Genomic DNA, 16,058 nt, shown 5'->3' with positions numbered 1-16,058 from the left:
ATTTTGTCCAAAGGATGCCCTCTAAAAGGTGAGCTCCATTTTTCCTGCTACATGGAATCGAAACAACTGATTTTTCCTTTAATGGATCATAAGAATTTAAGTAAACAACCTCATTTATTCCCAGCAACTTGTAATGGTTCTTGGTGCTGTTCATAGATGAATTTCAGAAACCAAGAGAGAAGATGAAGTTTACAGGTAGGAGTGACAGGAATACAGACTAGAACTAAGAAAACACCACACTGATGCACAGTGAATCACAACTACTATTTTATTGTTTTGGGTATTCAGGTACAGAATCGTCCATGTGCTCCAGGACTAGTTTGGCTATGACGGACACCACAGATTGCTCTGCAACCTACGGGAAATGGTATCTGGTTCCCACACTTCTCTGGTCACACTTTTTCCCAACAATCGCAGCAAAACATTTTTCTCCATGAAACGCGGAGTGACAAATTACCTTAAACCAAAGTCACCTTTCACTCCTGACAGTGTCTACGAGCCAGGCCACCCACCAAAAGAGCACAGAATTTGGGGGGGCCTGGCTTCATTCCACAAACTACAAGGCTGCTTGGAAACATGAACATGTGTGTACATTTATCATTGTAATGAAGCTGACAGAGGCACAGGGTGAACTAGGTCAGATTCAAGCTTGTGGGTACAAAGATTGTAATGAGCATATATTTCATGTACAAGTTAATATTTTCTCTTATCAAATCAGCAATTGCTCCCAGTTTAGACTCCGTTTTAGAATCAAGGAATTATGATGAAAAACCAGCAAAGCAAGCAAGTTTACATTTAATTGCAGCACTAGCTATGTTCAAAATGATACGTTTTACTCTACAACGGTTTTTCGTATTCAGTTCCAATATTTCTTAAGCATCCACGAGTTGTTCTAAACCTGGGCAATGTTTAAATTTCAAGCACTTGCGTACAATGTGAGGATGCGGCCTCAGAGCAGCAGACTGCATGTATATAAACCTTAGGCTGCAAGTACGACCTCAAATGATTTTAATACCAAGGAACTCTGCCAAGACTATGGTGAGTCAGAATGCTAATGCGGGAGGTTCCATTCTTCTAAAAAACGTGCCATGCCAGCCAGGGCTGACTCAGGCACAACTCTGGTTTCTCATCAGAATGTAGCATTCAGCTTTAGTGCAGTGCGACGCTGGGAGAAGAGATTTAGAACTGCAACAATAAACATATTGGAAATAAAAGAGGCAACAGAACTTGATTCCACCAACATTGCATAAAGTCCATTTCAATTTCCCAAGTACTTTGTACTTTATATTTTATAGGTAAACCTTGCCTTGGCGGCCCACTACAGAGTTAAGACACATTTAGTCTAAAAATTTTTTTCAAGTATATGCATAATTTCTTGGTCAAAATCACCTGTCAGTCAGCTCTAACAGGGAATCGTAAAAGGGAAAAGCAAGATTCCAAAGGACCTGATGCAATGCTTTCCCCAAGAAGAGTTACGTAGGTATCTTGAAAAGGGAGCAGACACGGGCTCTCATCAAGTCCCTTCTATGTCACTTTTTCTGCTGGTTACAGCAGCCAGGCAAAAACCCGTCTCCCAAGAGGACTGGGCGAGTGAGACCCAAAAGATTCAGCCTGGTCCCTTCCACCACAGGCAGTGTCAAGTTCTGCCAGATCCCCACAGTTCCAGGTTTTTGTCTTAACTGTTCTAAAGCATTTTAATTAAACATGTGAGATGGATACCAACCTCAGCATTTCTTTGGATAAAAATATAATGTCAGTTCTTACTGTAAATATAGTGCCTTTTAAAATACAGAATGAGATTCCTCACAGTCATAACAGTTTAAATGATAAAAAAATGGAATTGATAAGAAAGGGGTATAAACAATAGTATAACATTTTACACTCAACCTACCTGTTCTCACAAAGTCCTTCTGTGACACATCATTTAGCATGGCAAAATGGAGAATGCTACTGACTTCCAATCAGTTTTCACTTTTGCAATTGCCTTTTTAATGTCTAGCATATGTGAACAGTCAAAACAGAGCAGAATTGAATGTTAAGATTTTTTCTCAAAAAAAAAAAAAAGGAATCTCAAGGTAAGAACATTTTAAAACATTAAGTAGTTCTGTTATTAATATACATTCCATTCTAAGTTTGCCATTTTCAAACAAGTGGGAAGACAAAGATGAATTGGAGAGCAGTTAACCCAATCCTATGTGGATGAATTAAGCATTACTTTGCCAAGTGTATGGCAAACATCACTTTGTACACATATGATCTTTGACATTGCTGCTGTTTGGGCCCATTTGCAGAATTATCTGGAGTATTCAAATTAACAAGCCACTTTTAGGTTAACAGAAGTTAAAATTATTTAAGAGAACGGATGTTCTTTCAAGTGAAAGCTTATTGTTCCCAAAGGAGTAAGTTTCAATGGAAAACAGAATCCTCACTGAGAAGCCAAGAAGCAAAATTTTCAAACAATACCAAATTGCAGGGTTTTCTCGCTATGAAAATCTGAGAGGCATGATAAAGAGATCTTTGATAAAAGACAAAAGAAATTTGGATGTCATTTATTAAGAAAATGGCACAGCTCAGATACCATGGGGGGGAATCTCATGTTCCTGAGATAACAAGACTTTGAAATTCTAGCTCTAAAATTGAGACAAGGACTGTCAACTCTGAACACATTATGATAGAGTTCCCAAGATTTCCATGGGGCTTGTAGCAAAGGCTATTCCCTGAGACAGGCAAGGATAGGGAAAATGTAATTCTCTGAGTACAAAAAAAAAAAAATACATATAAAATCATTTTGATCTATTTCTCCCTTCAAAGAAATTATGAAAATAAAAAGATTCATCACTATAGTCTATATTCCTTAACTGTTAACTTTTTTTTTTCTTTTACATCAACATTTATTGCGAGGCCAGGCATGGGGAAGATGCTTTCACAGGCATTCTCTCGCCTGATAATTCTCTTAAAACCATCAGTTGCACAGACATAAAAATGCAGGTCTTACCATGTATACAAACTAAGTTGAATCCTAAAGTAATTAGTTAGAATGTACTTTTAGAAACTATAACATGAAAAAGTTAAGCAAACCTAATGGAATCCTAAAATGATTAGAACTTTTATAGAATGCAATTGTAATTCTGTGCTTTTGGAAAATATAATGTGAAAAACAAATCCAAAATACCTCTTGATGTAAATTAAAGCTCAAGCCATGGTATTCAAAATTAAAATGATTTACATAATCTACTATACTTTGTGTTTTTTTAGTAATTAACCTTCCTGAGGCTGATTTTGTTCTCCTTAGTGTTTGCTTAACTAAAGTGCTTAATAAAATTTCCACAGAATATATTACCCTCTCCATAGATGAATATTATTTTGAACTACAATCTGACAAAAATCTAACTACATTTAATTATGCTTGATTAATCCAAATGTCACTGAGAGATTTATAGAACAGAGAAAATATTTTTCAGGTTATATTCATACTCTTCTCACTGTAAGCTTCCTGGATCCACTATCACCATAAATTTACTACTTTAATTCTCTAACATTTAAAAAAAAGCCACAAAAATATTCCCAACAGTCCAAACTGGGCCATTGGAGTTCAGACTTCAAGCTCTGCTTCTTATCATTTTTCAAAAGACAATCCAGGGGCCGGCACTGTGACATAGCAGGTAAGGCCGCTGGCTGCAGTGCTGGCATCCCATATGGGCACCAGTTCTAGTTCTGGGAAAGCAGTGGAAGATGGTCCAAGTCCTTGGGTCCCTGCACCCACATGGGAGACCTGAAGGAAGCTCCTGGCTTCAGATCAGCCCAGCTCCAGCCATTGTAGCCATGTGGAGAGTGAACCACATGACGGAAGCTCTCTCTTTCTCTGCTTTTCCTTCACTCTCTGTGTAACTCTTTCAAATACATTTTTTTTAAAACAAAGAGACAATCGAGACCTCTGTCAAAGAATGAAGTCTCCATTTGGAATTGGGATGCACACTGCTCCTGCAGTAGCCAACCACTGAGCAGGAAAGGATGGGGAGACCGGAAACTGATGCCACATCTTGGGTGTTTTAGGCAAAGAAACACATGTACAAGCTGCCTGGTGGCAGTATTCCAACACTGAAAGGGTATCACTACAAGACGGGGGGGGAGGGGGGTTGATTGTAGGCATGTAACTGGATCAGATATTTGGAGACTCTCATAATACCCTCCAGTGCTTTTGTTTATGCAACTATGTCCATTTTAAGGGTGACAAACTAGCTGTAGCTACAGGAATAACTAAACACAATCCATTTCCCTCTCGGCAGTTAAACCTCAAGTTACTGGGTCACTGGGCTCTACCCCAAAGGGCAGTCAGGTAGGTGGCTATGAGGAACTTCAGCTCTCCTCAGACAGCCTGTGTCACAGGCAAAATAACAAGCTGCACTCTGGCTGCCCTAAGCCTACCCCGGACATCATGGGGAATTCTGTCCCATTTTTACAGATGGACAGAAAGGCAGAACCAGAGGTTTCTCAAGAACTCTATGACTACAACACGGCTGTTGCTGCATTTTCCTCATTTGGGGCTAGTGAACACAGCTGACAGCACTCCACAGCCCTGAGAGGGAGGCCCTCTTGAACAATCCTTTCCTTCACCTCTGAAAGAATCTGCAAATAGGGAATGAGATTCCTCCTCCTGCAGAACAGCTATCTTAACTCCAGTAATCATCCTCCACAGGCTTTAACTTACAAAAAAAGAAAAAAAAAAAAGGATTCCGAAGTCCTAAAAAGTCTGGAACTGCTGTAACTGGATTTTTGTTATGAGGACAGCATTCAAGAAAATTTGCTTGTGAAAGCTGGCTCCTCTGACCTGACATGGCTCCATGTTGGTCAGTAAGACAGTGAACTGAAATGGGCTCAGCCTACTCTGCGCACCTGAGGCCACAATGCAGGGGCTTCCACAGGACCCCCTGCAGAACTGGGTGCAGAGCCAGGCATACAAGATGGACTCTCAAAATTCAGGACAACAGACACAATGGTGAAAAGGATTCAGGGAACGTTAACACTTCCTCCTCTAAGGAACACCTGTCCATGATGAAAGCAACACTCAGAACGTTTGGGGCCACCTCCGTATCCCCCATTCCTGGCTTTTTTTCTCCATAGCACTCACCTCCCAACTGGACTATAACAGGGCCTTATTCGGTTTCTAGGCTGTCTCCCCAATAGAGCATGAGCTCACAAGGCAGCGACTTCTGACTTCTTTGACCACTGCCATGTGCCCAGCACTTGGCACCGTTTCTAGCACGCAACAGGCACTGGGTGTTACTGAAATGGAGGACTCAACAGTTTCCCTTCACATGACTCTACTCTTTGTCCCCTTCATTTCCTTGGTTTCTGTGACACATGGAGGGATTTGCAATCAATCCTCTACTTCCCACCAGACAGACAGTAGGGAAAAGATAGTCCTCTAAGCAGACACGGCCAAGGGTGGAGTTTGGTGATACAGGAAGGTCGTCCCTCCTGTTCCTTGGTCATTAAACTGGAGCACTGAAGGTGACACAAGTGTGATGCTGACTGTCTAGAGGAATGTGCTGGCTATTGAAGCAAGGGGCTTCAGGCCTACAAACAGGCCAAATAAAACTCCCACTCCATGATCCACCAGTAACATGCACTTTTGAAACCTTCACCTGTGTGTTTCAATGTAGGCCCCAGACTTAGAAACCAACTGAAGGTTTCATGAACAACAAGAAAAAAAATCTTGGTGAAGATTTAATATTTTCTATTTCATAATAAGCCAGATTTTGAAATGGGTTGACTGAAGAGGCAATCAGTCACGCTAAAGCCTGATCCCAGAGGGTTAACCCCATCAGTGCGACAGACGGACTACAACCTGGTAATAAAAAAAGAGCTTATACTTCTCATAACTCTGATTTTATGCAAGTCTGAAATATTCGATCATATTTAATCAACTAATTAATCACTGTCAATGACTGATAACTTCTGAAATTTTTTAAAATGTCACATGTTCACTATTTTCAAACCAGAAGGTACTGATATCTCTAATCAATGACACAGGAACCTGAGTTAACAGTTATCTTTCCACATGGAACAGTAAACAAAAATCCTGTATTGATTACATTGTTAATGGTGCTTTCCTGCTGGCAATATTGGCTCCTTCTGTTTACTAACATATAGATTATGAAGGACATTATCTTCAAAGTCAATGTTTAAGCACCTGGGCTGCTGGGAAACTTGGCAGAATAAGTGCATGTTTACATAAGGGCTCCTGCCCTTCAGCATACATATCCAAAAACTGAGCAAGAAGCAGTCCATAACGAAACTAATAAAAACCACAGTCCCATACCATGGACTCCAGGGGGAATATATGACAGACACAGCGAAGTTGGGCACTAATCAAAAAAGATTTCTCCCATTTCTCCTAGTCTCAAGCAGATAAAAATTACAGGACAGTTTGTGAGAGGGTACCAAAGAACTCCACTAATCCTTTCCTAAGTTGGAGAAATAAAGACAGGCAGCAGGTTTCCAGAAACACAATCTAAGGGGAAGCTGAGACCTCAGATGCACCCTTTGTATTCTTTCTCTCTGTTCCCTCTGGTATCCCACACAGGAACAGCAGTGGGGAGGAAAAGTGGAAAGACAAAGTCAGGGACCCATCACACAGAAGCTCACTCCATACCATCCAGCAGAGCAGAATGATAAGGCCCACCTCACTCCTCCTAGAGTGACACCTGTTGAGGAGACAGCACAAGGAGACACTCTTCCTTCCTGTGGGACTTGGCCACTTTCAGGCCAGAAGATCCAAGCGTCCACAGAAGGCACTACAGTTGAAGAGCTAAGGTGATCATTCAAACACTTCTCACTTAAAAAAAAAAAAAAGAGGGGGGAAGAGGTATGGGATAGGTAGGAGTAGGTGGAAGGGGAACAGGTTGGTCAATGGGAATGATGCTAAAATTAGGCAGGAAGGGGATGGTGCTGTGGCGCAGCGGGTTAACGCCCTAGCCTGAAGTGTCGGGATCCCATATGGGCGCTGGCTGCTCCACTTCCAATCCAGCTCTCTGCTGTGGCCTGGGAAAGCAGTAGAAGATGGCCCAAATCCTTGGGCCCCTGCACCCAAGTGGGAGACCTGGCTCCTGGTTTCGGATCAGTGCAGCTCTGGCCGTTGCGGCCAATTGGGGAGTGAACCATCAGATAGAAGACCTCTCCCTCTCTCTCTCTCTCTGCCTCTCCTCTCTCTGTGTTACTCTTTCAAATAAATAAATAAATCTTTAAAAAATTAGGCAGGAAGAGTAAATTCTGGTGTTTGGTTGCACACTAGGATGACTATAGATAATAATGATGTATATTTCAAGATAGCTACAAAAGAGAATCACCACAAAGAAATGAATAGTGTTTGAGGTGGTGTATAAGCTAATTAATCTCTATTTGACCATTATACAAAGTACATATGCATTGAAACATCACACTGTACCCCATGCACAATTATTATGTGTCAGTTATACATAAAATTGCTTTCAACAGGAGGAGTTGAGTTCTCTCTTGGGCAGAGAAAACTGGTCTTATGCAAAACACAAATAATAAGCACAAACAGCCATCATGATACTTGTGCAGCAACACAATACAAGAAAAGAAACACAAGGAGCAAAAACACATAAAAATTCTCTGGAAAAAGAATGATTTCAGAAACCAAGACAATTATAAAACAAAGAAATGAAATAAGGACTCAAAGAGGACAACGTAAGGAGCTAAGGAAAGAAACAAATAAAAACAAAAAAAACGGTTACCAAAGCGAAAGCTACATTATAAGCAAAAAGATCTAGACTCAATAGTACAGGAAAACCTGTAAGTGAAATCGAGGATAAAAAGTGACACAAAAATCCCACAGCACAAGGAAAGACAAGGAGATGAAAGCCACCAAAGGAAAGAGAAATCCCAAGAACAGATGAGAGACAGCCAATAAAAGGACAAATTTTTGAAGAAGAGAAAAGAATAAACCCATATGAAATGCAGTAAGGCCTGAAATGTCAAAATCTAATGTGTACAAGAAAAAGCCAAGTCAACAGACAACTGTTTATCCTGAGATATACTGGAATGAAGTTCTTGAAGTTCAAGGATAAACAAAGAATCACAAGCATCCAGGGCAAACAATCAGGTCAGTTACAAAAGGGAAAAAATGCATCTAGAGTCAGACTTCTCAGAATCACCAGTTAGAGACACACAACAACACAGTAATGACAACATGGTAACATCGCCAAAGGAAAGGGACAGTGAAAGCCCGCCAAGTTACTGTTTATTCCTAAGTTACAGCAACAGAAATACATGTGTAAATATGCGAGGAAATCTAGCTGAATCTGCAATCCAGTCCACCAAAGATAAAAGCATCAACTCTCAAATCTGGAGTCTTTGTATGAAAGGGCTGGCAGTAAACACTGACTTCACTCAAACATAGAATTAAGTCTAAATAACTGTAGCAATTACCTACAGTTATATACTTTTATGTTGCCCATCTTTCTCGGTACAAGCTGCCAAATCCATCTGATTATCTCCTCTACCTATGCCAAAATGGAAACACACAAAAGAAAACCTCTCCTGAGTAGAATTACCTGGCATTATATAAAATTTTTGGTTTTGAGCTTACCCTTGAGGACTAATACACCCAAGAAATTCCTCAAAAGACAGAATGGTAATTACCTGGTGTTTGGTTCACAGCTCCAGTTGAGGAACAAGAAAACCCAACTATTCACTTTGGTTCTTCCAATCACTTACCATGCCACCTTAGCAAACCATTTAACTGCTCTGGACTTCACATGGAAAACAGAGATAGGCCTGTGTGGTTCACCTCATGGCACTGTAAGGATCCACTGGGACAGTGTGTGAACGATCTCCAGAATCTAAAAAGCAAGGCTGTTAAATCACCATTGTTCGCACAGAAAGAATCCCTTTATTAAGGCCAAGTTAGATATCTGAGACAAAGAAAGGATCAGATAGCTCCTGAGGATCCATCCCTACTTCCTTCCTTTCGTGTTCCTACATTTTAAAGTTACCTCTTAGCACTATAAAAGGAATTTCAGCACTCCCATAGCTTCAGATCTGAATTATTTTTATTTTGGAGACAATGACAGTTTAAGGCCTTAGAGAGGTATTATCTCACTACTCAAGGGAAATGTCCATCAGTTCTCCTCTTTGATTCAACTAATATTTACTATGCACCTACTATATGCCAGGCACTATTTCAAACAGTAGACACAGTTCTCAAACACTTAAAAGGGAGTAAATGAGAAGGCCTAACAGAGGAAGGGGGGAGAATTTCTCTGAGAAGTGGTCACTGTCTATTTACATTACAAGCTATGTGTAGAAATCTGACCATTTGCTTACAGACAAACGCAGCAAATGGCTAAAGCAATATGCCTGAGTTCATCCAACAAAGAGAATACAAATGGGGGCCGGTGTTGTGGTGCAGGGAGTAAAGCTGCCGCCTATGACACCAACACCCATATGGGTGCCAGTTCATGCCCTGGCTGCTCTACTTTCAATCCAGCTCCTTGCTGATGCACCTGGAAAACCAGCAGAGGGTGGCCCAGGTGTTTGAGTTCCTACTACCCATGTGGGAGACCTGGATGAAGCTCCTGGCCCCTGGCTTCAGCTTGGACTAGCCCTGGCTGTTGTAGCCATCTGGGGAGTGACCCAGTGGAGAGGAGATCTATCCCTCCCTTTCTCTCTCTAACTCTTTCAAAAAAACCAAATACATATTGAAAATGAGTATATAAATCAATACTTGGATAAAGAAGTTGGTAACTGTAATAATATGAGATGTCCTAGAAACTCTTCTTGTGGTTGCTTTAGGAGAAAAATTAAGTTCTTAGTGAAGAAAACAAAGGCAAGAGAACCAATATTGTACTTCGGTCAGATGGAAATGAGCAAATCCAAAAGAATATTAGTAGACCATCGATGAAGTCATTAAAACATTGAAATAAATTTGTACTTTTGGAAAAGACTTGTAAAGGGAAGAATGTGATAGAATTCTTGTGCACTATATCCTGTATATTCAGCCCCTTACAGGGTACTTGTTGTGAGGGCTTGGTGAGCAATGGGCACTTCTCAAATAATTGAAAACAGTGCCAAGACAGGGTAGTAGGTGATACAATTGGACTCTGTTGCCTCCTTTCCTGCACTGTATCACATTTGAAAGTGTAAAGGAATGTGGTTGGAAACTGAGGCCTACCAAAATACTGAAACGCTAGCTAATATTTATAAGGAGGCGACGGTCTTTAAATGTAAAGGATCATTATTCTGAAGACATCTTTTATAATACAAAAAAATCATCATATAGAGAAGCTGCATCCCCAAGACACTGATTCTGTCCTCAAACCAACAGGCTGCCATATGACCCATCTCTCTCCTGTCTCTGGGAAGTTGATGGGTATTTGTTTTACCCGACTGACTAAAAATGTTCTCTGACTAGATCCTTCTAAGGACTGAAGAGATGAGATCTTTCTCACATGAAGTGAGCTACCATGAGCTCAGGTGATACAATGAAAGGGAAGAAAAGTAGATTCAGCGGGATGGAGGGAAACAGAGATGTAGTCAAACTGTGCCAACTGGGCACGGTCCCTTGCTATGGATGCAGCAGATAACTGCGCTGCTACTATCATGTGACTGAAGGCGAAGGAAGACTTCAGAAGCTTCAACTTCTACACCAGTGGACAACAACCTTTATACACACACTGAAAGAGAACAGAAGTTGGAGTAGATGAGATATGTGAAAAAGTATCATCAAGAGAAAATATAACCTGTGCAGATGCGCAAGAGGCTGGTTTAAATCTAAACCCTCAGAAAGCCCAGGATATTATGACACCATTCTTCTTCCTTGACTCTAAGTCCTCTGCTACTTCCCACTTCCACCTTCTAGGCAAATCATAAAGGACTGTGAAAATCAGACTAGGCCAACAATTCTAAAACTGTGTAACATTAATAAAAATTAAAATTACAGAGACCTATAAGCATTTTTCAAAATAAAATAGAACTTCTGCCTTAAGTAGTCTATTTTCCAACTAGTAAAGTGCATCACGCAGGAATTGCAATTCCTTAGAAGACTACAAAGGAATATAAGATGGCAAAGGTACAATATTTGGTGAAATTCTTACAGAAGCACAAAAACTTCACTTCCCACTCTTTACAATACTCAGTATTGGACAAAAGTCAGCTTTTCACTTAAGATATTGGAAACCAAGCAGTTCAGTGAAAAATTCCAAGACAACTTTTGGAACGTTTTAATCAACAGAATGGAAATACACAAATGATTCTTAAAATAAAATCAATGCATCAGTAAGATCTAACATACAAGTACCACACCTCACAGTGAAAATATGAGCAGATGGAAGAAGGCTAAAGCCTAAATTGGAGCGTGGAGAGAGGGCCCTGGGACTGAATTACCAAGACATGGTCAGCGGATGTCCTCTACTTCCAGCTTCCTAGGCCCTAGTTAGAGGTACCAAATCTGCTATTTGGTCACAAACAGCAGCCGCAGGAACTGCTGTATATGGAATAGGGAAGGAGCTCTGTACCCAGGGAAGTCTCAGACACGGGACTCTATAACAAGATGGAAAGTAGGAGTGCACCCAAGCTCCAAGGAGGCTCTGTGCTCATTTGTGGCAGGCATCAACCACACCATAGCAAGGTATTATGAAAATTACTCAAGTCACTACTTTAGTGGAAAATCTGGAGTAGCTATCGGAAAGGCTCCGTGGAAAAGTCCGTCTGGTACAGAAGAAAACACACATTCAAGCACTGGGGACAGCTATGGTGCCACGCTCAGAGTTGGTAGAAGAAAGGAATTTTCTCTGGTTGACTTGCAGAAGACAATCTTTCTTCACAGAGAGGACCAAACAATTCAGTTCTCTAGAAAGTTCTATTTGTCTTGATCTTGTCCCTACAAAGAAAATAATGGGAATATCCATAGTGAGCTTACAAGTACAACCACCTGTATTTTAACTAAGACTTACTTAGAGTACTTAATATGGTGAGAATTCAAAAATCCTTGCCTTATCTCGGAATTATTTTCTATGGTTATTGAAAAAAAATCACCATTCAATTACTCATGTCTACTTTAAACAGTTCTTTATTCTCAGTTAAAAATCTGATTAGAAATGGGGAGTGATTGCTAATGAGTATGAGGCTTCTTTCTGGGATGATGAAAATATTCAAAAATTAATACAGGTGAAGACTACACAACTGTGAATATACTAAAACTCACTGAACTTTTAAAACGTGAATTTTATGGGGTATGGATTATATCTCAATAAAGCTGCTACTTTAAAAACTGCTTAGAGAATAAATTTTTTGGAATTTTTCATGTATAACCATCTAGTGAATTTATCATTCCTGTTAAATACATTTCACCAAATCTCTACCAATTATCCTATTTGTATAGCTTAACAGTTTTAACTCTCAGGCTAAGCATTGTAGAAGTTTAAAAACTGCTTTCTGTTATAATTTGTCTAATAATATATTAGAAATTAAGACTTACACATAAGTATACAACCTACTAACCTATTCACCTTATTAGAACTCACATAGATCTTATTTTCTATAAATATGGCACCCACATGATCTAAATTCCTCCATTTATCAGAGCAAAAGTTTGAATTACTGGCCATACGATGTCCAGCATGCTGACTTACATATATACAGACTGAAAGTGGAATCAAGGGAAACTTATCTCATCTGGCATTTCAAGCTGATTTAGTTTATTCTTGGCTGGCAATGGTGGCAGTGAATGTGTGTATCCGCATACAGGCACAAACCAAACTCCTCCAAATTTCATCATTGGAGATGAGTGGCCAGCCCCTCAATATTGCTCAGAGGTCTATCATGAGACTTTCACAAAGAAAAATAAACATTACCAATACTACTATAATGATATAAAACCACAAAGCTTTATAAATTATATCTGCATACAAGTAACTTTCTGATGTATTCAGGATGTTAAGAATAAAGGTTTTCAGGGTAAAACATGTATACAATTAAAATACATTAGAAACAATCCAATGATAAAATAGAATACAAAATACCAACATGGATTCATGATTTTAAAAAAGTATTTTTTTCCCAGTGCTGTGGCACAGTGGGTTAAAGCCCTGGCCTGAAGCGCCAGCATCCCATGTGCGTGCCGGTTCTGGTCCCGGCTGCTCCTCTTCCAATCCAGCTCTCTGCTGTAGCCTGGGAAAGCAGTAGAAGATGGCCCAAGTCCCTGGGCTCCTGCACCCACGTGGGAGACCTGGAATAAGCTCCTGACTCCTGGCTTCGGATCGGCACAGCTCCGGTCGTTGTGGCCATCTGGGGAGTGAACCAGTGGACTGATGGAAGACCTCTCTCTCTTTCTCTACCTCTCTCTATAACTCTTTCAAATAAATAAAATAAATCTTTAAAAAATGCATTTTTATGGTTCTGTCCAGAAAGAGGCCTAGAAAAGACATAATGAGACTCCGAACTCCAAGACTAGGTCTTGGAGTGACCATTGCGGCTATGTGAGGGAGTGAACAAGTGCATGGAAGACCTCTCTCTCTGCCTCTGCCTCTCTGTAACTCTGCCTTTTAAATAAATAAAAATAAATAAATTTTAAAATAAAAGCTCTCGATGGGTTTTTGTCAGTGGAATACAGAGGATTCAGATTAAAATAACTTTCACTGGCCAAAGGTGTGCCTATTTAACCACCAAATAATAATTCATAATAATACTAAATTTGAGGTGGCTTTTTTTTTAAAGATTTATTTATTTATTTGGAAGTCAAAGTTCACAGAGAGGAGAAGGAGGGAAAGAGGGAGGGAGAGGGACAGGGACAGGGAGAGAGAGAGAGAGAGAGAGAGAGAGAGAGGTCTTCCATCCAATGGTTAACTCCCCAGTTGGCCGCAATGCACACCAACTGGAAGCCAGGAGCCAGGAGCTTATTCCGGGTCTCCCACACGGGTGCAGGGGCCCAAGCACTTGGGCCATCCTTCACTGCTTTCCCAGGCCACAGCAGAGAGCTGGATGGGAAGTGGAGCAGCCAGGTCTCGAACCAGAGCCCATATGTGATGCTGGCGCTTCAGGCCAGGGCATTAACCCACTGTGCTACAGTGCCAGCCCCCTGAGGTGGCTTTTAACCTACCTTCTTACCTTGAAAAGTGGTAACTTAAAGAGAATTTAAGTTTCTCTTTAAATTTAAAGGGAAAGAATTGAACACATATTTGAAGAACTATACATGAAGGTATCTGAATGGTTTTAGTTGGTGAGAAAGAGCTTTACTTTATAGGGGAAAGTCAGGTAATAACTGTCAAGGGAATGATTTAAAAAATCGTTTACAAACACCAATAAAATTATTGGTTCAGGCCAAAATTATCTAATGGAGTTAAAAAACCATTAGGAAGAATGGCTGATGTATAAGTAGACATTTGTATAGTGCCAAAATGCCACCACTCAGCTTACATTAAGGTAAAAAAAAAAGGAATAGATCAGACAACCATCACCTAAACTGATGTAATCTTAATATCACTAATGGTGGATCAATTAGATACCATGTGCTTCACAGTGTAATTCTGCAACAGGGCTTATGGAGTGTTGTAGCAAAAATGCTCCACTGAACCTTTAGAACAACTTCCAGTTCACATATAGGGACTGGGGACAAATAAGCCAAATGACATTTCAAAGAAATCAAACAAATCAAAGTGGTACATTTTGCAGGATAACTGACATGGTGTCTCAACAACAGAATGTTCTACATTAAAGACAAGTTGAAACTACACAGATATGATCCTGGAATGTATCCTGGTTCAGACACACTGGGAATTTTAATGAGATGAAAATTTGTTGATATGGAAAGGTAAAGATGGTTAAACAAAACAAAAGCAGGTTGTAAAACAGTATGAATAGCATGATCTCATTTTGGGAAAAATACACAAACACACCCATACATAGCAAAATATTTGACAGAACATACATAAAACTGTAATGGGGCAATCTCTGGCTGTGGGAATTCAGTCGTTTCTCCTTGCTTTTTTTTAACTTAAGTTTTCTAATTTTTTTACAATGTATATATCCTGCTTTTCTATTACTAAAAGGTAACTTTTAAATAAACCAAAAGCACTCTTACCCTTGTTAGTAGAGTTGGAGCTTACAGGTAGTCAGAAGAAAAAAAAATTGGAAAGCAAAGACTGGATTATTTTCCTTATGACCATAAAATAGTGAAGATTCATTATCCTGTGACTGACAATTTTTTCTTCTAAATTTTTTTGTTGTGATAAACTGTATATAACATAGAACTTAACTATCTTAACCATGTTTAAGTGTACAGTTCAGTGGCATTAAGTACACACACGGTGTTGTGCCCCCATCACCACCACTATTTCTATCAACTTTTTCACAGCCTAAACTAAAACTGCAACCACTGAACAACAACTCCCCATCCCCTCTTCCTTCCAGCGCCTGGCAACAAACAATCTTTCAACTTTCTGGTTCTATGAATCTGACTTCTCTAGCCATCTCATATAAATGGAACTAGGCAATATTTGTCCTTTCCAGTCTGACTTGTTTTCACTTAACATAATGACTTCAAGGTTCATCCATGCTGTAGCATACGTTAGAATGCCCATTCTTTTTTTTAATGCCCATCCTTTTAATGGCTGATAGTATTCCATTGTATAGATAGATCATATTTTGTTTATATTGATAATTTTAACTCCTATATTTTTTAGCTTCAACTCAGAAAATTTCTCGAAACATTCTTCTATAAATATCTAAGGATCACAACAAATAGCAAATTTAATTGTTTTTTAAATAAAATACAGCAAGACAAACCCCTACTTCTTGCTGTTAATACCTCTACAGTGCAAGGATTCCTAGAACAGTGGGATCTTTATTCATACTGTACCTCTGGTATCCAATTCTTGCTAGCCTTTGTCTGAAGTGAAAAGTTTGCTCTAATCTTACCTTCATTGGGGATCACTTTGCTTGAAAAAAAAAAAAAAACTGAATATCACTGGCCATCAGAGAAATACAAATCAAAGCCATGATGAGATATCATCTTATTCTAGCTAGAATGGATGTTA

The 16,058-nt window shown here is 39.7% G+C and overlaps 1 protein-coding gene across 1 annotated transcript in view; it reads right to left on the bottom strand.

The window, feature by feature from the left end:
* Nucleotides 1–245: 245 nt before the first annotated feature.
* Nucleotides 246–16,058, bottom strand: part of PDK3 (pyruvate dehydrogenase kinase 3) — a gene marked incomplete in the record, with an annotated part of 102,542 nt that continues 86,729 nt past the window's right edge. Inside the window, 1 exon segment of the mRNA XM_070067217.1 lies at nucleotides 246–11,905. Coding sequence (XP_069923318.1) covers nucleotides 11,875–11,905 — 31 coding nt within the window.

Source organism: Oryctolagus cuniculus, chromosome X (genome assembly GCF_964237555.1).
Source record: "Oryctolagus cuniculus chromosome X, mOryCun1.1, whole genome shotgun sequence".
In the NCBI taxonomy this organism is placed as follows: Eukaryota; Metazoa; Chordata; class Mammalia; order Lagomorpha; family Leporidae; genus Oryctolagus; species Oryctolagus cuniculus.
This window is presented reverse-complemented; position numbering and strand designations above follow the sequence as displayed.